Source organism: Fusarium sambucinum, chromosome IV, assembly GCF_050947815.1.
Source record: "Fusarium sambucinum isolate potato_lamoka chromosome IV, whole genome shotgun sequence".
Lineage (NCBI taxonomy): Eukaryota > Fungi > Ascomycota > Sordariomycetes > Hypocreales > Nectriaceae > Fusarium > Fusarium sambucinum.
Window position 1 is genome coordinate 4,325,775 of NC_139291.1, and position 22,358 is coordinate 4,348,132.

Sequence of the window (22,358 nt, forward strand, 5' to 3'; positions counted from 1 at the left end):
AGCGTAATGCATCATCGTGATCGGCAAGTTCGTGCCCACTCAGTAAACCTTGACGCATATGCCGTCCCCAGCCACCTACGGCATGCTCGGAAGATCAGCCTCTGCTTTCTTTTGACTACAAAGATAGCAAACTTGCAACTTCAATGACTTTCTGTATAGTTACAACGAAATGGTTTCCAAAACAGAACCTCCAAAGCAAACCAAAGGTCTACACTTCCATTTCGAGGTTATAAGCTACCACCACTGACTATTCTCGGCAGTATGGGCGACTCTGGTGACAGACACCAATTATCTGAAAGGTGTCTTGACGCTCAACCACCGTCTCCGTTGTGTCAAATCAAAGTACCCATTGCTAGTCCTCTACACCAATGCGCTATCTGAGGCTAGTCTCGACATTCTCAAGAAACGCAACATTAGAACACTAGAAGTGCAACGCATATCACCAACCACTTCGCAAGACTACCTTGAAGATGTGCGATTCTCAGAGTGCTGGACTAAACTAATCGCATTTTCGCTTACCGACTTCTCGCGAATTGTCCTTTTGGATTCTGATATGTTGGTACTCCGAAACATGGATGAGCTGATGGACGTTGAGTTGGATGCTCCCTCTGACCAAGATGGTGCTCTGGTTCGGGGCAACAGGCTCTTTGCTGCTTCCCATGCGTGCACTTGCAACCCACTCAGAAAGGCGCATTATCCACCAGACTGGATACCAGCAAACTGTTCGTTCACAGCACAGCACGACAAGCCCGAGGTCGCTCAGAGTCATGGAGCAAGTCTATCCACTGGTTTAGGCAAACTGAACAGCGGACTTCTCGTCATCAACCCTTCCCAAAGTCTGTACACTCAGATCCTCGCCAGGATGGATAATCCAAGCTGTTCGGAGTACAAGTTCCCTGATCAAGATCTACTTGCAGATGTGTTCAAGGGCCGCTGGGTGGCATTGCCATACATCTATAACGCCTTGAAAACCATGCGCGAGCCTAGTGTGCATGGAACAATCTGGCGTGATGATCGAGTGAAGAATGTTCACTACATTTTGAGTCCTAAGCCTTGGGATGAGTTGGAGGCTGATGGCTCGTGGGCTGGTGGGCAGGAAATCCATAAGTGGTGGCATGATGCTTACAAGTCAATGCTCGCAGAGGAGAGGGCCGTGGGTTTAGCGTAACTTGAAGTTGACTGTAACCATAGGAACTCATTTTATGGTAGAAGGTTTTTTGGTGTAAACCATATCACTTCTCTTCTTGTGTGACTAAAAGAAACTTCCCCCCGAGACGATGAATTATCCATGCCGGGTTACTCATCGGCGTGGGCGTTTCCCCATTACAACCTTTGTTAAGCTCGACATCAAATTTGTGTTTGTATCTACGCAACTATGATCAGTCTTCGGCGTGAGGAGTCACAAACTGCATCTTAATAGGTCTGTCATTATGGAGAGGCCATCCATAAAGTTAAACCGGATTAATCTCCGAGTCACGGCCGAATTCTTTGACAGCCCTCACCATCCGTTCAAGTCCCTCAAGCAGATACGTTCTTTCATGGGCAAAGACGATTCGATACCAACCAGGCACATCAGTCCCAAAGTCGCCGCCAGACGCAACAAAGATCCTTTCCTTCGACAACGCCTGTGTCATCTTCGCCTCCATAGTCCTCAGAGTGGCTTCTGCGTCTGTTTGTTTCATCACGAACCTGTCTATCAATGTTCTATTGGGTTCAAACAAATCAGCCCATACAAAGAGACCCGAGTTGGAACCCTCTTTATAAGGCATATTGTGGCTGAACAAGAACTCGGTTACTATCTTGTAGTTCTGTGCCAACCGCAGCCGATTTGTCTTGATGAAGCTTTTGAGAAATGCATCGTCTGAGAGAATACTCGTGGCGGCAAGGTCCGATAATGATGAAGGACCCGAGAATTCGGAATTCGCTACGCAAGCACGCATGAAATCTTCATTGCGAGTGACCAGACAACCGATTCTTATGCCGTTCGCACCAAAATCCTGGAGCTGTGTCAGATTTTGCAATTCTCTCGTCTGGGGTCCTGATACAAACCTTGCTCATTCCCCACAGAGCATGGACAAGATTCACATCGATCAATCCATTGGTGTCGATTGAAAGTACCGACGTGAACTCAGGTGCATTTGGAACACTGTCGTTTTTCCAAACTGACAAAGCATAGATTTCGTCGCAGAGGAGATGAAGACTGTGCTTTTGGCAGAGTCTCATGTATGCTTCCAGGACCTTGTAAGTATAACAACGACCTGTCATGAATTAGGTCATGTTCTATTGTAGAGTTGATTGCCTTGACCTAAGGGGTTATGTGGGTTGCATAAGAGCAAAACCTTGACGCGAGTTCCTTGTTCTTGCGCGTCGATGAGAGCCTTCTCATAGCATTCCACGGCCTCAAGACTGAACGGATCTACGTCTCCGAAAGATACACCAACGATTTTTGCCCTATTTTCCATGAGAAATGGACATCTTGGAGGGTTTGGTGACTTACTCAGCCCGATAGCCAAAGTCGATTGGGAAGTTTCCGTAATGAGGCCTACCAAGCAAAACACCATCACCTTTATCGCAGAGTGAGAAGCCGCTGAGTTCAATCGCCTGACCTACACCTGAAGTAACAATAAGCTGGTCTTTAGTCACGGCTTCGTGTGGGTTGAAGTTCCGATCGATGAATCGTGCAAGGACATCACGCAGGCGATGGGAGCCAGAGAAACCATCTCCGCAAGTAAGTGAGTGGCTGTTGATAGTGAACTTGAGGGATATCAGCATCCATTTCACATTGGAGATCCGGTATTTATACATTATCTTTCATGTATTGCATCAGCTCTTGGTGCATAAGAGTCTGTTGGCTGTTAGTGGATTCACTGTACTGAATCTGCCATATTGGTAGTTACATTCTCGGCTATACCGAGACTAACATAACCACTGCGGTTCGTCTCGGGATGCCATAAGTCACAGAGGATATCCAGCAGCGGTTGTCTGTAGGCTGGTGAAGCGAATACTTCGCCTCTGGTAGATAGGTTTGCGTGTAGCGTCGTCATTATCACTTAACGATGGTTTTATTGCGGTATGTCTCTTTACATTCTATTTTTTGTGCAGGATTGCGGGGGCTTTTTGTATATTATCAAGTTCACCGAAGGAGCAGAAGGATTGACATGATTGCATAAACTCTTACTGCCAAGCGCGTTGTCACCTGAAGGGCGCAGCGAATGACATCACTGTGTGTATTGGCTGGCAAAACTGGTTGCTCAATGTATCCTTTTCATTGTAGTAGCCAGGTCATTGATTAATCTTTGATAGATGGACAATGCGTGTTCGTCGCATTCGATAGGACTATTCCTCCTTTTCAGCCCATTCGATATACCTCAATGAAAGTTCAAAGTGAAGCTCAACCCCAACCTTATTTGCCAACGTTTTCAAGCGTGCTCCTCCTATCCAGTCTTCACCTGAATTCCACTTCTTCATCCCCCATTCCGCAACAGATTCGTCTGGGCGGCGAAACCTGCATAGTCCAAAGTCTATCATAAAAACCTGATATGTATCATTCTTGGGAACAACCATAAAGTTTTCGGGCCGGACGTCTTGATTGCAGATATCATAGTCTCCAAGCATGACACCTATCTTGACGGCTTGATCGGCGATGTCTTGCCATGCCGATGCAGGTGTCTTGTCCATCACATCCTCAAGTGTGAAACCATCCAGATACTCCAATACAAGTCCATTTTGTTTGTGGAGCTCGCGCTGTTGCGCATTGATTGTCATGTTGGGAGGAGATATGTCGAGTTTGACGGTGGCCAAAAGCCGAGGAATACACTTTCCTTGATATTCCTTAAGACGCTCGTATGTTTCAACTTCGGCTTCATAAAGTTTTCTTTGCCAGTCATCAAGAAAGGCCTCGTCTTCACCTTCGTCCCAGTCTGACCCGTTGTCGTCTAAGAAATTTGGCTCATCGTGTAAACCTTTGAGAACTGCCTCCACTGCTCCAGATTGGACGCCGTTCACGTACGCGTTCTTGATATCGTCGGTCCATGGATCTATTCTATACTCTTTGCGGAGTTCCACCGCACCTCTGCGATCGCACATCTTGAGAAAAAACTGATTGCCATCAGTCTTATCCAGAAAGTCTGAAACTTCTTCCACTATCGATCCATTGGAATAGGTGTATGGGAGCTGTTGTTGTTTGATCTTGACTTGTATTGTCTTCTGCTGGTGATTGGAAGTCGCGTCGAGCCTAGCATCCAAGGTGAGGATCTTTCCAATGGGGTATAGGCGATCCGCCACATTCAATGTCGCCGGTTCTGAATCGCCCATCCTGATCAAGCGTAAGCGTTTTGTACTTGAACTTGATTGTTGTGAATGTTTATTAACTTGTGGTTACAAGAAAATGAGACTGGTGAGTAAATTTAATTGAAATTGTTCGAACGAGAAATTGTGAGGGACGATTCACGGGTGTACTCGTGGTATTAATATAGCGGAAAGGTGAAGGACGAAAACGTTTATGCATTAGAGCAGTCAAGTTCTGAGTCACCGGCGTGTACCTTAGAGTTCTATCGTGTAACAGTCATCACGGCGTAACCTTATTCTTGTGATTCATTGAGTATTTAATATGCACAAATATATTTAACCCTTGTCAAACTTAATACGTAAACTGATATGTCTTAAACTTTAGCAGAATATAGAGACAAAATATATCCGTTCTTAACTTGCACGATAGCGTTGTTTTATAGATACGTCCGCATTGAACGTTCTAGTCAGAGATTTGACCTAGCGTTGCTCTCTTCAATCTTTGAATGCTTGCACCAAAAGATCCTCGAACCTCGAACCATGACTAAAGACTAGTTGCGAAGCTGTGAACTGGCTTAGCGTTACCAATGACAAGCCCGTGGTCCTCGACGCGCCAACTTCCCACTCTTCCTCGGTTTCAGCATCCCAAAGGTGTGTCCGTACATCAAACGGCAAAGCCTCAACACAAAGCGAGTGCATCGCATAGCCTCTATTTAACGAGCTATAAACCGCAAGAAGTATGTTGCAAACCATGATAGTTCGACGAACACTTTCGGAGAATAGCCATGCTTGCCAAGGTCTCAAGGTGCTGGGCAATTGGGTGGGCGCATGTTGCCAGAGTTGGTGTGTGAGCGCCCACATGTCTTCGTTATCGCGCTCCATTTGATCTTCAGATGTATCGTTGCAGACTAGAAGACGGATGATTTGTGCGAGACTTATTGCTTGAGTGTAGGCTAGTGTATCTCCGAACGAGGAAGTGCGTGTTGCGGAGCGAAGTAATCGACGAATTGTAGATCGTAGAGTATCGAGTCGATATCCTGCAAGATACTCGCCTCCGACCTGATAACTAAAGCATAGGTCCCGGACCTGCTGGAGTTGATGTGGTAGACATGATGCATAGATACCAGGATGGATGAAGGCTGTTTTATTGTCTTCTGCAAACTCGGCTGGGAAGCTTCGCAGAATGTCTGATAACTGGTGAATTGTGGCTAAATCAAAAACACGCACGACTTCGAGGTGCAAAGGATTGAATATGTAGACACCATTATTCATGCGCTTGCTGACGATACTTGACTCGTAGGGTTGTAGTGCTGTGAGTGGAGGTCGAGATCCTCGATAATACCCATCACGGAGAACTTGTCGAATGCGCATTTGTAAGCCAGTGTCCAGTTCCCCACTAAGAACAAGGAAGGATAAATTGTATTCATCTGAGAGATCACTCAATCTTTTCGACTGTTTGATGGACTTGATCATGCTTGTATGGCTATGGCGTATATCAGCGGTTGCAGGGGCTGGTTGGTTGATGTAGCAGCATTTGAGACGTTTGGTGGAGCATCTTTCGCAGCAAGGGGTGGCGAGATTGCAGCGGCGCCTGGCTTTGACGCAAGCTTGACAGGATCTTTGAAGGACTGTCATCTTTTGCCTAAAGATCACTAGTATTTCAGGTTGGAAGAATGGGTATTGTTTGATGAAGGAAATATTCTGCGATCAAGCGATGCTGCAATATCGCCCAACACTTTATCTTATCAGTTAGCTGCAGACGCTGGAACCCGAAGAGGATAAGCGGCGCACAAAGATACAGGAGCCGGATGGAGACGTGACTAAAATACCTGCTCCTTCTGTCTATATACATATACCAAGAGTAGTCTGATATTTCTGTCAACAGCTAAGTCAGCCCCGGTTATGCGACGCTCCAGAAGAGGACTAGTCTCCACGATGGATTAATCTGAAAGAGGTTTAGACTCCACCAGCTGATAGAGCAATGAGTTTGATGCTTGATATTGTTACGTTGTGATAATGATGCAACAACTGAGATGCTGATAAATTCAAGAGAACTTGTCAATGAAAGAGAGAGAGAGAGAGTAGTTGTAGTGGTAATCAGGACTATAATTAGGCAGTTCCCCCTCATTCTCTGTCGGATTCTAACATCGTACCAAAACAACATCACTTACCCTAGGTATTCGACACATACAAACGGACACTTCCTGCTTTCTTACTTCAGCATGGCCACTCAAATCAAGAATGTGATGATCCTTGGGGTATGTATCATCTTATTGTACCTAACGATAGAGAATTAACTCAAATAACTGCTAGGGTCGAGGAAATCTTGGACCATACCTTGTTGCCTCCCTGATTAAAGCCGGCTTCAACGTCTCCGTTCTCAGCCGTACAACTTCTGTCACCACAGACAAAACATTCCATGGTGCCACCATTGTCAAGTCTGATTACACCATTGAATCGCTTGTCCAAGTCTTCACTGGCCAAGATGCCGTCATCTCTACTCTTTCGACAGCCAATATCAACGAACAAAAGACGGTCATCGATGCAGTTGCAGCTGCAAAGGTCAATCGCTTCATGCCCAGTGAATTCGGTAGTGACACTTCCATCGAAGGACTCGAAAAGATGGCACCGTTTCTGAAAGGAAAACAAGACGTCATGGACTATGTCAAGGCTAAGGAAGTGGAAGGGTTGACTTGGACAGCGCTTTTCACTGGACCTTGGATCGACTGGGTAAGACTGCTGATTTATTTCTCCGTTAAGGCTTCGGTATGCTGACAATACACAGATGCTGATCGAGGGAAAAGGTCTTCTTTGCTTGGACACAAAGTCCAAGGCCGGTGAGCTTGTAGACGGAGGGAAACCAAAGTTTACCACGACCACTGTATCTCAAGTCGGCGAAGCCACCGCAGCAGCATTGATACATTCCGACAAGACCAAAAATCAGTACGTGCATGTTTCGTCGTACAATGTTTGCCAGGAACAAGTAATCGAAGCTCTCGAAAGAATCTCCAGCGCCAAGTTTACGCTTGGAGAATTGAGTAATGTGGACTTGTATGCGCGAGCAACCAAGCACGTTGAACAGGGTAACTGGATCACTGGTTACTACGAGCTGGCTTCTTCGACTGTTTATAGCGATGCTGAAGTCACCTATTTTCCTGACAAGGCGGAATACTGGAAGAAGGTTCTCGGGCTTGGCGAGGTAGGGAGCTTTGATGAAATGATTGCTCGGGTATTGGATGTGGTGCGATAGAGGAGGTTAATGTGTATATCATTCGGTTGGATCTTCCTGAGCTTTAGATGATGTACACTAAGATAGTGCTTAACATCGCCTTGGCTTAGGTTCGATTCATTTTGCGAAAGACAATGCAATGTGATGTATTTATTTATTTATTTATTTATTTTCTTTCTAAGGGTATTTTGTGATATATTGCTTTGCACAAGTACTAGTGATTTTGTCGCCAGCCAACCCTTTTTCCATTGGTCATAAGTCATATTATAATAAATTTAGTGCCAGAGAGCATCGTTGGGCTTGATACCCTTCTCCTTGCAGTAGTCGTAGTACATCTTGGCGAAGCTAAAGATATCGAGGGTGAACTTCAAGCTATCGTCGTCGTTAAGGAACTCGATGGTGCCGGAAATAGTGAAGACGATATCAGTGTTGTCCTCAACGGACAGGGTGTGGATGACACCAGGGTTCTCGCAAACCCAATCGCCAGGACGGGCAACCCAGTCGTATCTATTGATGTAGTATGAGCAACCTTGCAGCCTGCCAGGGATAGACACAGACGAAAACTTACTCTTTGTAACCCCATTCACCAGACATGGTGATGGCTGTAACCGTGCCTCGGTGTCGGTGTCTGCCCAGGCTGGCAGCAACCTTTGATCGCAGACCGACGACAAAGGTACCGGTTCTGTTCTCCATGCGAAGGGGCTTCAACTCAATGGGTCCGATCCAAGGGAACCAGAGAGTATCGGTCTTTTCATTGATGTAGACATCGGGGGCGCTGTACTTGTCGGTGAAGGCAAGCTCCTGGAGCTCGGCGGTGTTGAGGGCGGTGCCAGGGCGCTCAGGAAGGGTGGTCTCCTTGGCGGCGACGGGCTCGGGGACGAGATCCTCAGTAGTAGTAGAAGGAGCCATTATGAAAGACTTTGTGTGTATTGTTTGTGCAAGAGTGGTGTTGTTTGTGTATGAGGATAAAAGTTGGAAGAAGGCGTAAAAACAGATTGCCAAGCTAGATTGTATCGTCCCGTGGCTTGGTAGCTTAGATATTAAAAGACCCTGGGGGCAAAGAAGAGCGGAGCCGAGGAGGGGGAATTACAATTCATGATGGAACGATTGGTTAGTTTCAGCATGGTAGTAAGGCGCGATCGCCGCTATGATAATTATTGTAGCCTCGGGCATACCGCCATTTCGAGGGTTAGGTCGGTTATTCGCTTCTAGATACCCCGGCACTTGGGACATGGCTGCCAGAATGTCACTCCACAAAATACCGCCTGATAGCCCACAAGTCTCTTCTGACAGGCTCAACCGTTGTACCGTTAGGGGTCCATGGTTGGGTTCTGCTGAAGATATGCGATGCCTAAGTTCTGACTGAGATGTGATCGACAGTGCTAATGGTTCGAGAACTTGGTCACCAAAGGGAATGTCTCAGATAATACAGATCCTGTGTTGGTTGTCACAATGGCATAAACAATTTGTTATAACGTGCACAGGCATATGTGCTCCCCCTGCCCTTGTTATGTACATAGTATGTATCCCTACAAACAGTCACAGTGAAGGGTCGAAGGATTAATCCAATTCGCGGAATACTCCACCACGACAAGAATTAGACTAGAGTAGACTCGAAAACGGGGAAGCAGACATGACATCTTCCGGATCCACCGCTTATGCCAATATAAGGGGGGACCCCAGATTCAATGCGACGTTGAAGGTATGAACACGTTGGGAATGTACCAATGCGCCAAGATTCTGACAACCGTTTTACCGGAAAACATCATTCTCGACCGATCATTTTTTAGTTGCATAGTGATTGGATGGCCAAGCCGGCTGTTGGTAGTTAGTTATTGCTTGCTGTCTGGAGCAGACTACATGACTCGGCTTTCAGATCTCAGATTGTTGGTTAGTGACGACTTCATACACCGTTTATTTACGCAAGAAGGAAGCGGACCCACGAAATATTAGAAGCTGTTAGAGTCCGTTAGCGTGTTCCAAGGTCCTTTTTACGCCTTGTTTTACCTGCCACGAACTAGACTAGGCTTTCCCCTCCACTTGACCTGTTCAGCTGCCGTAACGCACACTGGGAAGTTCCGTCCACATCATCACCCGTACCTAGGGCTGATCAACGGAGAATTAGAATTTATGGCGCGAAGAACGGGATCATCCAGCTAGTAGAGCTTTTTGCTGGTTGGGCCGCAACGGCAAACTTGGCTCCGGTGGCTATTCGGTTAGACAGAGCCGTCCCCCGACGGGACTCAGTGATACAAGGAGGGAATAATCTACAGGGGCTCGTTTATCCAGTATCATGTCGCCACTGGGATTGCGTTTGATGCTTTGCTTCTCGCCTGTGCGCTTGCCGGAAATACCGTAGGCTCGGAATGAGTGTGTGCCTAGTTCTAAGGGTAAAGTAGGAGAATCGGGTAAAGAGTGTTGACGGTGAAAAAAAAGCAAATAATTATTTGTTCAAGGTCTAGTGCAATGTTCAATTGAAAGAAAGCTTCTAGCGTACGGCGGCAGCCTCATTAATGACAACTTAACTTTGCGTGCTCTGTCAACCGCTCTGGTATAACGCACTATTGGGCTAGTTTAGTGCTTGCGAGCTGTTGATAGCGCGCGCTGATGAACAAATTAGTCTACCGCTGCGTCACATGGGTTGCGTAGAGAGCTAGGCCAAAGTAAAAGTACAGCCAAGTATTGCTTTTTCCTCTCCCACATTCCGAGCATCAACGCAGTCTGGCATGAGGAAGAAGGGAAGGCTTCTTTAAACCTGCAGACTGCCAAAGCAAAGTTTATGAATCCTGGCGCGATACCATAAATTATATTTCATGCATATTGTCAGATTCTTATTACCAAGATCCGAGATCTTGAAGAGATTCTAGGATTCATCCCTTCCTCTTCATTATCAACATGGAACAGCGCGACTAGATTACCGTGTGAGGGAAAACTCCATAGAGCGCCACAAAATTGAGTTTTAAGCCGTGACATTTCTGCGACCATTTCTACTCTGTAATTCAAGTAACCCCCTCCCAAAGTGACCAAAGGACTGGACGAACGGAAACTAGGACTCAAGTGAGCACTAGCTCGCTTCTTCTATCCAGGGGACTCCCGGCCTCTTGTGGAGCAGTTGGGGATATTGGTCAAGTAAGTTCGGCAGCTCTACCGCACGACACCAAGTAGCCCTGTCTCATCTCTTTTAGAATCGCTATTGAATTTCACTGTTACGAGGTTCAGTCCTGCCTGCTTCACATTCGGCTAAGCCCGACTAATTAATGATCTTGGTCTGTCTTGCTTCTAACTCCTCCGGTTCCACACGGAACCTAGCCCAAGTTACAACGCTTGGAGGGATTCGGACTCGTTTCAAAGAATCAGCTTAACCATGAAGGTTATTAACTATTTCAGAAAGAGCAAGGAAAAGTGTTTATCATTGCTGCCCTGCATTGCACTGTACTGTACTGTAGACAAGGAATGGGTTCCCCTTGCGAAATTACACATATCTAGTATTCCCGTTCCATCCTCTCGGGTTGGGATCCCAGCTTTTTATTCCTTTTCTTTTCTCGCTCTCCAATCGATCGCTGCTGCTCACCCCCTCCAGTTCCCGAGCGAGTGAGCGGCATATGTAAGTGGCTTGCTTGGCACCTGCGACTCGGGTCTTGTTTCTGTTGTTTTTTGTTCTATTACGCCTGTCTATCAAAATGGAGTCCCGACAAACCGACCTCTGGGTCGTGACCTTTGTCACATTCGCCGCAGCCGTCATCATCACGGCTATGCGGCTTTTGAGTCGTCGCCTTAAGCATATCCCACTCTCGTGGGATGACTACTTTGCGCTTTGTGGATTTGTAAGTTTGCGATTGATTGAACTTCTTTGCTATTCCCGTCTTACTATCCTTGCTAACCCTATTCCAGGCTATTTCGATTGCTTGGGTCATCATCGTGCCTTACTGTAGGTATCCGTTCTTTTTATATCACCGACCAACAATTAGACGCGACTCGACCAACATGCTGACTCAACTTACAAGGGCTCAACCGCGGTCTTGGACTACACATGGACGATGTCGTCAAAATGCACAAATCGACGCTGGTGGAGGAATTATACGACGCAAAACTACTTCTCTTTATCGCCGAGCTTTTCTACGCCTTTGGTCTATTCTTCGCCAAGATCTCTATCCTCAGTCTTTACTGGCGCATGTTCCGCGTTACAAACATTCGACTGCCGATTCAGATTCTCTTTGGATGCTCTCTTGTCTGGATTACATTCCGAGTGGGTACCTCGTCGTCGCATATCAGGTTATATATCTAACAATCGGGTAGATCTTTATGGGAATTTGGCATTGCGTTCCAGTGGAAAAGTTCTGGGATGATAGTGTTGCCGGGTACTGCGCGATTGAGGACAAAAAGTTCTTCTTCGGAACTACTCTAGTGCACGCCATGATTGATATCTCCATCCTGATCCTTCCCATGTGGCAGATTGGACGTCTACAGCTCCCTATGATACAGAAGGCTGGTATCATGGTCATGTTTACCTTTGGCTTCTTGTGAGTTACTTTTTCGAGATGACAACTCTATATACTAACAAATCTAGCATTTGTGCTGCTGCTATCCGACTGATCGTTGCCGCTCGCGTTTTTGACGACAAATCATACGACGTTACTTGGAATATCTGCGACATTGTCATTTGGGCAACAGTGGAAGTCAACCTCATCAACGTTTCTGGTACGCAAACCTTTCGTATCTATTTCGGTCTCAGATATTCTAACATAGCCATAGCATCACTCCCTACGATCCGACCAGCCTGCACATTCATCTTCATGTGCCAGAACCCGCGAACCCGAACAGGCGCCAGCTCAGGCAGTTACCCAAACACATATGGCCGAAGTCAAACCAAGCAATCCATCCGTCTCGACACGATCAACAAGACAAAACCAAATGATGAGTCCAGTTCAACACACCAACTGGCCGAGTCTGACGACGGCAATGGCAACGGTGTTAGAGGTGGTTCTACCGACGACTTTGAGGCTCACGCTATGGATCGTTTTGCGCCAGGTGGAAACCAATACTCTTCTACTATCACGGGACATCGCACCAACTCTGGAGGCGGAGACTACGGATCTAACTTTGGCGGTATATTGGTCAAGAACGAGACGACGGTGCACGTTACAAAACAATGATCAAACAGAAGAACAACATGGAAACAGGTGTATGAAAGAAAGCAAGCGGAGTAAAGCGATGAACTATTTTGTAAAACTAGAATTAGAACGATTTAATGTGTAGACACATCCTGTCTCAGAAGCTTCAGTATCATCTACAAGTTTGCATCCACGTTCCTTCTCCACAGAGAATGGTTCGTCAAACCAAATGAATCCATGCTTGATGGGTCTATCCTACTCTGTTCTGAGTCAGTATCGTACGGTCTCTACTCGTACTGTCCGACGATCCAGGGGATGAAGATCAGTCAGTGGGGTAATGTAGCACGGCAGTTGGGGACTCGCCAAGGCGTGCTTCTGCCGCTGCAGAAAAGTAGCGTGGCAGTTGATGCGGAATGTGCCGCATCATTTAGTAGCCCAGCCTAGCTTTAGCTTGATCGTCACAGTAGCATCCGCACCCATGGAATGTTTCGGCTTGTTGCTCGTGAACGGCAGGTCGACAGAATGGGACATCAGTCTAGGAAGCCAAGAAACGCGCTTAATTAATGCTTAATCCTAGTTATTTAGTCGCTGTTCCAGACGATCCGGCGCAATGCCTCGCTATCCAAATTGCGCCAGTGAATGAGCCGACATTAGGCTATCTCAATTTAGGTTTGCATACCCCGGTATCCGTAGTTGGTCTGAAATTGTGGTGTGCTTTCTTATCAATCACAACCATTGGACTCCATACGTAGAGCCTTCCCTTCCTATTGGAGGCAATTACGAGCATCCCAAACGCTGTCTGTATCTGAGACACATCGATCAAGACGAACCAACAAGTGACAAGTCAAAAGTTCACAACCAACAGTTTGGGCCGGACGCCACCCAATTGAACTGTCATTAATTTTTTTGTCAATGCTTGGTATTCTATCAGATCGGCGCAGTCGCCGATCCAGAAAAACTTCATTTCTGAGAAGTGAAGCTGTCGCCAGCGCAAGACAAGGGATGTTCGCCCTGGCATAGATGCGACATTGTATAATCATGATCAGCCGCTCTTTGACTTATGTTTCCTTATCTATCCAATTTGACATGGTCACAGCGTCCATGCCTATGAGCCGCCAGATGCGGTTCCAATGTCGATCATAGGAAACACGGCACAGGTACGGGCTAGGCGCACTTTCAGGGCCTGGGCTTTCAGCTGTTCTCCAAACGTAGCACCCGGACAAACAATCTACAGCAGATATCTTCCTAGAAGCGTCTTCCGTGCGTCCCGGTTCGTCTTCAGGATATCCTTGAAGAATATCCGAGCGTATGCTCCAACCCACCAAGCTGGCTCAACTACGTTCAGTATCCCTTGCTAGAGGTTGGCAGTCTAGATTCAATCAAACTGAGGGAACTCGAATATGTGGATTATCGGTTGGTCAGATGAGCACACAGACTACATACAGATACGAACCGAGGAGTCGATCACTATCATCGCATATATAAGCTACCCACGTCAGAATCACTTTGGCTGATGATCAAATCGGAGGTGTACTTCTGGCGACTTATGCGACTAACAAGGCCATACAAGCGCGGTACTAGCACCCGCCTCACAATCCGAGGACTTCATGATATTCAAGATCCTTCACGTTGCGGTGTGATGCATCCGACGACTGCTCATACCATTTTGATGCAGATTTCAATCTTGAACATGACGGCTGTGTGACCTACTGTTGTTGGCCTGGAGAGTCTATCATTTGCAGGTCTACCTTGTCATCGACTCAAAGGACCTTCTCGAGGTCTGTTTGAGATTTATGATATCACGGTAGAAGCGGAACGTATTACATTGTTTAGACAACGTTTACATGATGTAAGTTAGCTTGTGTGTTGTGGTCAAATTCAAGCCATCTAGATATAATAGTACTGATTGTATGCGCTCTCGACTTTGGTTATCATGCCATTCTTAATACTTTCCATAACACCAAGCTATTTATATATGTTACCGAATAAATATTGATTGTAATATGTTTTCTTGTCTATAATTTTGGTAGGTTGATCGTTGCTAGTGTGTAAAGTCCGCTCATACAAAAGCTTCATAGTTCGCAAGATCCTTCATTATCTCCCCTTCATCCAAACTGGATAAGATAAGAAGGCTTTCGTTAAATATAATTACATCTCTTTTGACTCAGATCTAGTATTGTCCTGCATTAAGCACGCCCTCCTTCGTCACATGTGTTGAGTGGTATCATGTTCCTAAGTCGAGAGTTGGTGCCATCTTTCATGTAGATTATGGTATGGATAGGCGTTTCTGTTTACGTTGGCTGCATATCTTTTTAACACTCTGGACGTTCTTTTTCGTAGATTTCACTAAGAATCCTAGATGCTTTCAGTCCCGTTTCTGATCTGTCAAGTCGCACCCTACTGATCCAGGACTAAATACAGACATGGCAGCTTAGTTAACAGCACATGACACAATGAAGCCTTGCTTATAGCCATTCCAGAACTTATAATCATAGACGAACAAAAATATGCACATGTTGGATCGCTCGTGGCCCCTGTCCCTTAATTGTATCACAAATAGCTAGCGAGAACGGACGTGGGAACTTATGAATTTTCCATATATATTTCATTCCTTAGCTAGTCGTAGAGAAACCCTTTCATAACTTTCGATTATCATAGACCTCGTGTCACCATCTAGTAATATTTAGACACACATCTAGCATGTGCACTTGGCCAGGCAGAGCAGAGGGATGTTGGGGTCTTGAGCGCAAGTTCCGAAAAGGGCGCAGGTGCCACCGACACATTCGGACTTGCAAGGCTCGAGAGTCTTGGGGTCGGAGTAGTAAAGACCGCCGTTGTTGCAAGCGCTATATCGTGTTAGTGTTGAGTAACTCCCAAGTCCTTGATTAGGTAGGTAAACTTACGCCTTGGGAGCCGCAAGGGCGACAGTGGCGATAGCCAAGATGCTGACAATAGAGAACTGCATTTTGATAATTGGATAAGTTGTTGGAATTATTTCGAGAGTATTTCCTAGAATTCGGGTCGTCGGGTCTTTTTATACAGCCTCCGAAGGAATATCTGACATACCAATTCCAAGGATTGGATCCTTCGACATCTTCACATTCCTATTCCCAACAATTTGTCGGGTTATACGGTCTTGTAAGCTCCATGATTCGTATGACAACCTCAAGGATTCAGGATGACAAGTAATGAGAATCTTGACCTGCCGGTTTTAGAATAGGGTCGCCTGAGGAAGGATTCTGGTGCATCAAACCCTTGCCGGGCCGTTTCCTTATTTTCGTGCTCTTGATTTTGAGCATTGTGTTTGGCTGATGCGCTCCCATGGGATCCTCAAGTTCTTATGGGGCGGCTCGGGGAATACACCTTTCGGGGGAGTACCCGGGAGCCGGCCGCCGCTAACTATACGAGATACACTTCCGGGGTTGATTTTGCGCGCATATATCTGCACATTGTACATAGTACTACATATTGGTAGTTATCCGAGTTGCAGGACTTTGTTGGTGTGATTTCGTGCCATTTATATTTACATATGTGGGTGCGAGACGGATTATAAAGAATATCAAAGAAATTACTCGATGACCAAAACCCAGTTGTGCACCAACGACGACGAATTGGTTCACAATTCTATTTGGGTTCAGTGATTAAGTGACCGCCTGTCAGAATGAGCAGTCTGTTGCCAGATAAGAACTTTTGTTCATCTAGCAAAAAGAACATTTGTCAGTCATTTGTGACAATGGGTTGAGTAGAGAAGCACTCAAATAACATCGTTCCTAGAAGTATCAGTAACATTGTGCTATTAAACATTCTTGACAATCTAAACAAGATCAAATCTCTACATAGTACAAACCAATTGCGAACTATGCAACGACTGACTCGATTCAGACCCGATCGACTTTCGCTTCTCATCTCGGCGACACTTCCGGACGGCTCCCGACAGGCGGACCAACCCTATCAGTTTCGGAACCGGCTGAATGATCGGAGCCGACAGCCGAGGCTTTGATGACATTGCCGTCTCCTCAAGCTGACTCACAAGGAATTCCATTTCAACATCGCATCTCTCAACACGACTACTCTTGTCTTCTTGTTCATAACTAGGAAAAAATGGCTTCAGCAACATATCAGATTGAAAAACCACTTCGCAGTGACTATGACGAATGGTCAAGGCTGTTTCGCGCTTACATCGACTTCTATAACTCCAAGATTGAAGACGATCAGTACGCGAGAACATTTGACCGCATCATTGAACAAAAGAATGGATTGCAAGCATTAGTTGTCAGGAAAGTGTGCGGAGAGGAGAAATCCCTTGTTGGAATCGCGCACTTCTTCCCTGAGCAGACACCATGGAGCGAGAAGCAGATTCTCTTACTGAATGGTATTTCCTCAACTGCCCTTCTATGAACACTTTCTGACAAGATATAGATCTATTTGTCGACCCTTCGGTACGTGGTGAAGGACTTGGTAGGAAGTTGACTGAAGCGGTGGCGGATGTTGGGAGAGAGATGGGATGTACGAGGGTTCAGTGGGTTACCAAGCATGACAATGCCACTGCACGAAAGCTTTATGATACTTTGGCTGAGAGTCAATTTGTTCAGTATAGAATGACTCTATAGTACTTTCTATATATGTCTCATGAGAGCCTATCAATACAGGGTGGGATCACTTTGACTCAGCCATGACAAATGGTAGCACTGCGCGCATAATCTGCCCTCGTGTCTTGTACTTCTTTCCAACCTCTGCATCACTCCAAAATGTAGATTCAGTTATTGATCCGCGTAGAGCATAATGAGGTAGATTTGGTAAATCGTTTAGATTGATAGCTGCTTGTCTGACAACATTGCCCTTCTTATCCATAAAGACTAGAAGTAATTGCTCGTCATTGAAAGCCTCTTCGTCAGCTACGATCAACCAGAATCCAATCTTAGCTGTTGCACAAATGGCATCTTCGTAGTCATCTTCTTCTGGGTTTCGAGAGTCGCAAACGCATGATGCCAATTCCTTCGCCTCTCGTATGTTTTGATCGTTAAACTCTCGCCGTAGTTCTGGTGTGGCTAATTCTGGGAGGACTGTATATACAGCCTGCCATTCTTGAGAGCCCATGTCGAATAGAAAAGGGTCATCGAGGACGCGCCACCAGCGTTCATCAAATGGCCCAAACAGATCGCCAGATGGGTCCATATCGTCGAATGTGTCGGACGCATCCTTAATCCAGCGACTGAACTTATTGTCACTGTCACCGCCATAGTGAGTGCGTAGGACGATAATTGCGTCAAACAGAGACTTTCGAGGATAGTATTTCTCAGCTATGCGGCGAAGCTTCTGCGAACGCCAGGGTACTAGTACTGTTTGGATCAGCTCTTGCCTGTCCACTGCCAGTGCTTCTCCTGAGATCGAAGTGAAGTCTGAGATGTCGTTTTCTTGGACAAAAGCTTTTACAAGCGCCTCTCGCTGTTTTTGGACTGACAGACTCAAGGAAGAGTCCCATTTGCTCTACGAAGTACAGGAATCTGTCAGCAAATGATTCACTTTTGCAAATACCTAGGTCATGAGACTACTTACAAGCAGGTAACACTCGACGGGCAATGAGCCCCATGGAGGAGAAGTTATTTCTTTGAACTGACTCATTGTTTATTTGTCTGCAGATTTCGAGAGAAAGACGAACGGATGAGATAAAAATGAGAGCAGGTAAGACTTTGAGTTGCTGGCTCATTGGCTACGAATCCACTAGTCACTAGATACAATGGGCCACTCAATCTAGCGGTCTGTTACCTAGATTTTTAATCTCAGCTAGCAGAAATACATCTGTCACAGGGTATTTTCTTATCTTGCAACATTATTAAAAGCCAATCTACAAGGCTGACTCAACATGAACAATCCAACCATCTGGGTTACGCTGGGTCAGACCAACTGTTTCCGAACGATTCAACAAGTATCCGTTACAAACTGATAATCTATTACAGGACACAACCATCACTCCTGCATCGCAAGGCTCATCCGTCAATTCAGATCCCGTATCCCGAAGGTCTCAGTAACTCTACGATAAAGGAAAGAGTTGGGTGTGAACAGCAAATTCTAATCTATTTCTATACCAGTGTATACTTCTATATCTAAGAAATCTTTCTATCCTTCTCTATGACACACTGTACAAGTAAACATCGTCTCATGTCGGCAGCTTTGTCTACCCAAGGTATCAAGCACCCAGATGCATCAACCAGGCTCTCACATCGTCCGCCAGCCTCTCCCCAACCCTATTCAACTCCTCCAAGTCCTGCCACGAAATCTCAATTGTCAAGTCCCCATCCTTGACCGAAACCACATTGATCATCATTGCAGGCCCAGCCACGTCAGCACAAACACTAAACCTCGCCTTCTGAACCGCCCAACCATCTTCCGAACCGTTACTAGGCTTGTTATCAACCACACCGAGATTGGTCACATCCCATGATAGTTCGCGTGGCTTCTTCACGGTAGTCTTATGGTAGTCTTGCCAATCTGTCACGAGTTTCATTAGGCCGACGATAGTATTAGTCAGACCTTGGCTGACACGCTCATTAACATCGTCCCGGATCATCCCAGCTGCGCGCCAGATGTGCGGCTCGAGGGCAGGGATTGGTTGAGCAGGCCAGTTGTGAACGCGCGCCTCAGCACGAATGTCGCTGACCATTTCGCGACCGAAACTGTGGTATACAGAAGACACGCAGTTCTGTACACTGGTCGCTGGGTCGAGATGAGCGTACTTCGCCCTACGGTCTTCTTTCGTCACGAAGCGACGCTGATCTATTGACGTGGCGACGTTAAAGGCGTCGGCTTTGCCTTCCGAGAGGTTGACTGATAGACATGCCAGTACAGTGCCATGGAGAAGACCGGTGAGGGTTGTTTCATTCTGCCGACAAAGACCGAGCAGAGACTTTAGTGTGATGGCGTCAATGTCGATGCGTTTGTTGCGCGTGACGTAAGGTGCTGTTTTGATAGGTGCCCATCGTGCCTTTGCAGTCGAGGAAGCAAGAGAAGAAGGACCAAAGCTGTGCCAGATTTCAGAAACAGCAAAACCCATGGTTACCTTGTGCTTAATCAGCTTCTCCTGCGGTTGAGGAAAGTGGTCTCTTGAGATAGCTGTGGCCATGACCCTTGAGCCTTGGATGAGAGGTGAAGCCGGGGATGGTTGGGAAAGGTTGTTGAGTAGTGTGCGAAGAAAGATCTTTGCACCCATACCGTCTATGTTAGAATGGTTCCACACAAACATGACATCCACGAAGTGTTCTGCTTGTGTGCGCATCAAGACCAATCTCCATCCCGGTCTGGTCTCAAGATGCTCAAACTTGGCATCAAGCTGATACTGTAAATTCGCCTCAAACTCCTGTTCGTAACCTGTTGCGTCGGGTTTCACGACCCAGGTTATATGATCAGATAAGTCGACTGTATCAAGAGCAACCCAGACAGGCTTTTTTGAACCTTCGCCCACGAGACCAACTTGAAGGAGAGGGAATTGAGCGACAGTCAGTGCCACGGCCTGATCAAATCTTGTAACGAGCCGTTCGTGATTCCGAAAGTTCGCTAATGACTGCGGTAGTCTGAATCGGAATGTGGTGATGGTGCTGCAGTAGTGGTCGAGGTGGTGCATTCCAGACTGGTACAACTCACTAAACTTGATGTCAGCCGCGACGAAAAGCACGAAATTGCATTCGATACTTACATGTACCCTAGACGGCGGAGATAGGATTTTGGCTTTGGAGACATGGCTGTTGTTGCTTTCGATGCCGAACAGGTTAGTGTGTGTGAATGAAGACTGGTCGACAAACCCGTGGTATCTATATTATTATATATCATTCTTTGCAATACTTCAATTCCCATGTTTACACAGATATCGTGTTGTTTCACGTCTTGCTTAGTCTCCTCAATTTACCCCCAAGTTCCGCGGACACATTCTCGGATTCGGTCGGCCACCCGAGTGAACTTTACTTGACCCATGTTCCCAGACTAGGTACTATTATTCGGATACTCGGCATGTCGGGCCATGACGAGTCGAGGCGTTGCAACAGGCAAGGGTGTTGATATAAAGCCCCAAGTGGGCCTAGTTCGGCAGTTAAGTCTGTATAGCCTTTTCGAGCTGTGACCAAGTGCCGCTTACAATAGCTTCTATTTTGATGCCAGATGGTGAAACAGGACTTATCAAGCTTAATGCCTTTAAATTGTCCGAGCTTCCGGAACGAAAAGTGACGAATTGCGTTGCGCTGCGTTGCATCGCGAAAAGAGAGTTTACCAGCATTGTTTGATCTCCCGGTGAGACGATTCATGTTAATTTGTAGACGGTTCCTATCAAAATTTAAACATAGATCTATCGTTTTTCTACAATTTGCAAACTGTTGGCTTCCTCTTCCGTATTTGACATTCCTACCTCCGCTTTTCTTACTGTGGTCGGCTGGATCATTCTTATTCTATCGCCCCCTTATCTCAACGATGAGCGCAATAACGCTAACTGATATGGCCGAAATGGTGGCCAATATCTCCAGAGAGGAATACGTCGCCGACTTCCTTAAACATCAAGTATCGAAACTCCATTCGAGGGAGACATGTTGGCCACAGTCAGGTGTCTCGGGCCTTCTATACTTGTTGCGCGCGAACCTATCTGAGACGCAATCGTGGAACAACAGTTTTATAGAACAAGGACCGTACCATTTCAACAGCACTGGAAACACATACTCCGTGGACTTTGCGAACAAAGAGTTTATTGTCAATGGCGTGGATCAGGATACATATATCACCCTGTCTTATGTCCATGGTAGGTTGGACTCCTCACTTCTTTGATCTTGGTTAACCGTTTTGCAGCGTTGAGCATGATTCTTGCATTTTTCTTGATTTACCCTATTATCCTGCTGATGGAATCGAGTACGGTTCTTTGCGATCTTATCAATCGACCCGTGGCGAAGAAAACAGTCCAGAAGTGGGAGTCAGCCCTACGAGTCGTCGTCTTTACACCACTTGTCATCGCCGGCTTGGTGACAGGGATACTTGCGATGGGTTCCTCGGATCATTTCAGAACAGAGCACGGGGTAAGATCACCAATCTGCAAAAAGAGTAAACAACTAACGAAGAGGCAGGTAATCGGAGTTATCACGGTGGTTTTCGCAGGCTTCGTGTCAATTCTCTTCTTCCTTGGTTTCTTTTTTGATAAACATATGCGTCGAACTACACGCGGAATGCGCCTGCTTCAGAATGTTCACTACTTCGACATGTTTGTCTGTCAAGTGATTCTTATGTTATCTGGATTTGTACTCACAGATGGCTTCGATGATCTCTCAGTTATGGGGCTGTGCTATATACAGATTTCTACAGCCTGGGCAGTTTCACTGGGCATGATTGCGGCGTTTGTGTGGAATAGTGCTATGGTGCTGATGACAGCCCAGTGGTTTCTTGTGCGGAGGGCGAGACCAGAACCTGTTTCTGCGGGGCCTGCGGCTGGAGTTAGAATGTGGAGGGTGGTAAGGTTGTGGAAGAAAAGAGACGTAAGGGAAGAGCAGGAACTGGGGTCCCTTTCTGGGACTTGTGAGTCAAGGATGGATTGAGGTTTGGCGAGATGGAGGATATTATATTGGCCACGTCTTGACTTGTGGATTTCGCACGATATCTCATGACATATCTCTTTACAGATTGCATTTCTTTAAAACGCAAATAACTACTGATATTTGAGCCCGAGTCAACCATTGAAGCCATGTCATACGATGTCAACATTAAGG

The 22,358-nt window shown here is 46.3% G+C and overlaps 12 protein-coding genes across 12 annotated transcripts; 5 read left to right on the forward strand and 7 right to left on the reverse strand.

Moving 5' to 3' along the window:
* Positions 1-169: 169 nt before the first annotated feature.
* On the forward strand, positions 170-1,168 carry FSST1_001447 (nucleotide-diphospho-sugar transferase; the record flags this gene model as incomplete). Its single annotated transcript, XM_083227344.1, has 2 exons — positions 170-206; positions 261-1,168. 2 exons carry the CDS (start codon positions 170-172, stop codon positions 1,166-1,168), a joined length of 945 nt encoding a protein of 314 aa, XP_083091629.1.
* A 283-nt stretch (positions 1,169-1,451) lies between these two features.
* On the reverse strand, positions 1,452-3,044 carry FSST1_001448 (pyridoxal phosphate-dependent transferase; the record flags this gene model as incomplete). The annotated part of the gene is made up of 6 exons (XM_083227345.1): positions 1,452-1,997; positions 2,050-2,258; positions 2,306-2,451; positions 2,498-2,754; positions 2,804-2,845; positions 2,898-3,044. The coding sequence occupies 6 exons, from the start codon at positions 3,042-3,044 to the stop codon at positions 1,452-1,454; spliced, it is 1,347 nt and encodes a 448-aa protein (XP_083091630.1).
* Positions 3,045-3,336: 292 nt separating this feature from the next.
* FSST1_001449 (uncharacterized protein) lies at positions 3,337-4,314 on the reverse strand (the record flags this gene model as incomplete). Its single annotated transcript, XM_083227346.1, has 1 exon — positions 3,337-4,314. The coding sequence occupies one exon, from the start codon at positions 4,312-4,314 to the stop codon at positions 3,337-3,339; it is 978 nt and encodes a 325-aa protein (XP_083091631.1).
* Positions 4,315-4,782: 468 nt separating this feature from the next.
* On the reverse strand, positions 4,783-5,760 carry FSST1_001450 (uncharacterized protein; the record flags this gene model as incomplete). Its single annotated transcript, XM_083227347.1, has 1 exon — positions 4,783-5,760. One exon carries the CDS (start codon positions 5,758-5,760, stop codon positions 4,783-4,785), a length of 978 nt encoding a protein of 325 aa, XP_083091632.1.
* Positions 5,761-6,509: 749 nt separating this feature from the next.
* FSST1_001451 (aromatic alcohol reductase) lies at positions 6,510-7,537 on the forward strand (the record flags this gene model as incomplete). Its single annotated transcript, XM_083227348.1, has 3 exons — positions 6,510-6,545; positions 6,601-7,017; positions 7,073-7,537. 3 exons carry the CDS (start codon positions 6,510-6,512, stop codon positions 7,535-7,537), a joined length of 918 nt encoding a protein of 305 aa, XP_083091633.1.
* Positions 7,538-7,791: 254 nt separating this feature from the next.
* On the reverse strand, positions 7,792-8,425 carry FSST1_001452 (2,4'-dihydroxyacetophenone dioxygenase family protein; the record flags this gene model as incomplete). The annotated part of the gene is made up of 2 exons (XM_083227349.1): positions 7,792-8,023; positions 8,085-8,425. 2 exons carry the CDS (start codon positions 8,423-8,425, stop codon positions 7,792-7,794), a joined length of 573 nt encoding a protein of 190 aa, XP_083091634.1.
* A 2,771-nt stretch (positions 8,426-11,196) lies between these two features.
* FSST1_001453 (uncharacterized protein) lies at positions 11,197-12,669 on the forward strand (the record flags this gene model as incomplete). The annotated part of the gene is made up of 6 exons (XM_083227350.1): positions 11,197-11,340; positions 11,408-11,444; positions 11,521-11,762; positions 11,813-12,036; positions 12,084-12,214; positions 12,263-12,669. 6 exons carry the CDS (start codon positions 11,197-11,199, stop codon positions 12,667-12,669), a joined length of 1,185 nt encoding a protein of 394 aa, XP_083091635.1.
* Positions 12,670-15,322: 2,653 nt separating this feature from the next.
* Positions 15,323-15,592, reverse strand: FSST1_001454 (uncharacterized protein; the record flags this gene model as incomplete). The annotated part of the gene is made up of 2 exons (XM_083227352.1): positions 15,323-15,473; positions 15,531-15,592. The coding sequence occupies 2 exons, from the start codon at positions 15,590-15,592 to the stop codon at positions 15,323-15,325; spliced, it is 213 nt and encodes a 70-aa protein (XP_083091636.1).
* Positions 15,593-16,728: 1,136 nt separating this feature from the next.
* FSST1_001455 (acyl-CoA N-acyltransferase) lies at positions 16,729-17,237 on the forward strand (the record flags this gene model as incomplete). The annotated part of the gene is made up of 2 exons (XM_083227353.1): positions 16,729-16,999; positions 17,047-17,237. The coding sequence occupies 2 exons, from the start codon at positions 16,729-16,731 to the stop codon at positions 17,235-17,237; spliced, it is 462 nt and encodes a 153-aa protein (XP_083091637.1).
* Positions 17,238-17,283: 46 nt separating this feature from the next.
* FSST1_001456 (uncharacterized protein) lies at positions 17,284-18,249 on the reverse strand (the record flags this gene model as incomplete). The annotated part of the gene is made up of 2 exons (XM_083227354.1): positions 17,284-18,114; positions 18,184-18,249. 2 exons carry the CDS (start codon positions 18,247-18,249, stop codon positions 17,284-17,286), a joined length of 897 nt encoding a protein of 298 aa, XP_083091638.1.
* A 565-nt stretch (positions 18,250-18,814) lies between these two features.
* On the reverse strand, positions 18,815-20,361 carry FSST1_001457 (alcohol acetyltransferase-domain-containing protein; the record flags this gene model as incomplete). The annotated part of the gene is made up of 2 exons (XM_083227355.1): positions 18,815-20,264; positions 20,318-20,361. The coding sequence occupies 2 exons, from the start codon at positions 20,359-20,361 to the stop codon at positions 18,815-18,817; spliced, it is 1,494 nt and encodes a 497-aa protein (XP_083091639.1).
* Positions 20,362-21,081: 720 nt separating this feature from the next.
* Positions 21,082-22,187, forward strand: FSST1_001458 (uncharacterized protein; the record flags this gene model as incomplete). Its single annotated transcript, XM_083227356.1, has 3 exons — positions 21,082-21,403; positions 21,451-21,674; positions 21,723-22,187. The coding sequence occupies 3 exons, from the start codon at positions 21,082-21,084 to the stop codon at positions 22,185-22,187; spliced, it is 1,011 nt and encodes a 336-aa protein (XP_083091640.1).
* Positions 22,188-22,358: the final 171 nt, after the last annotated feature.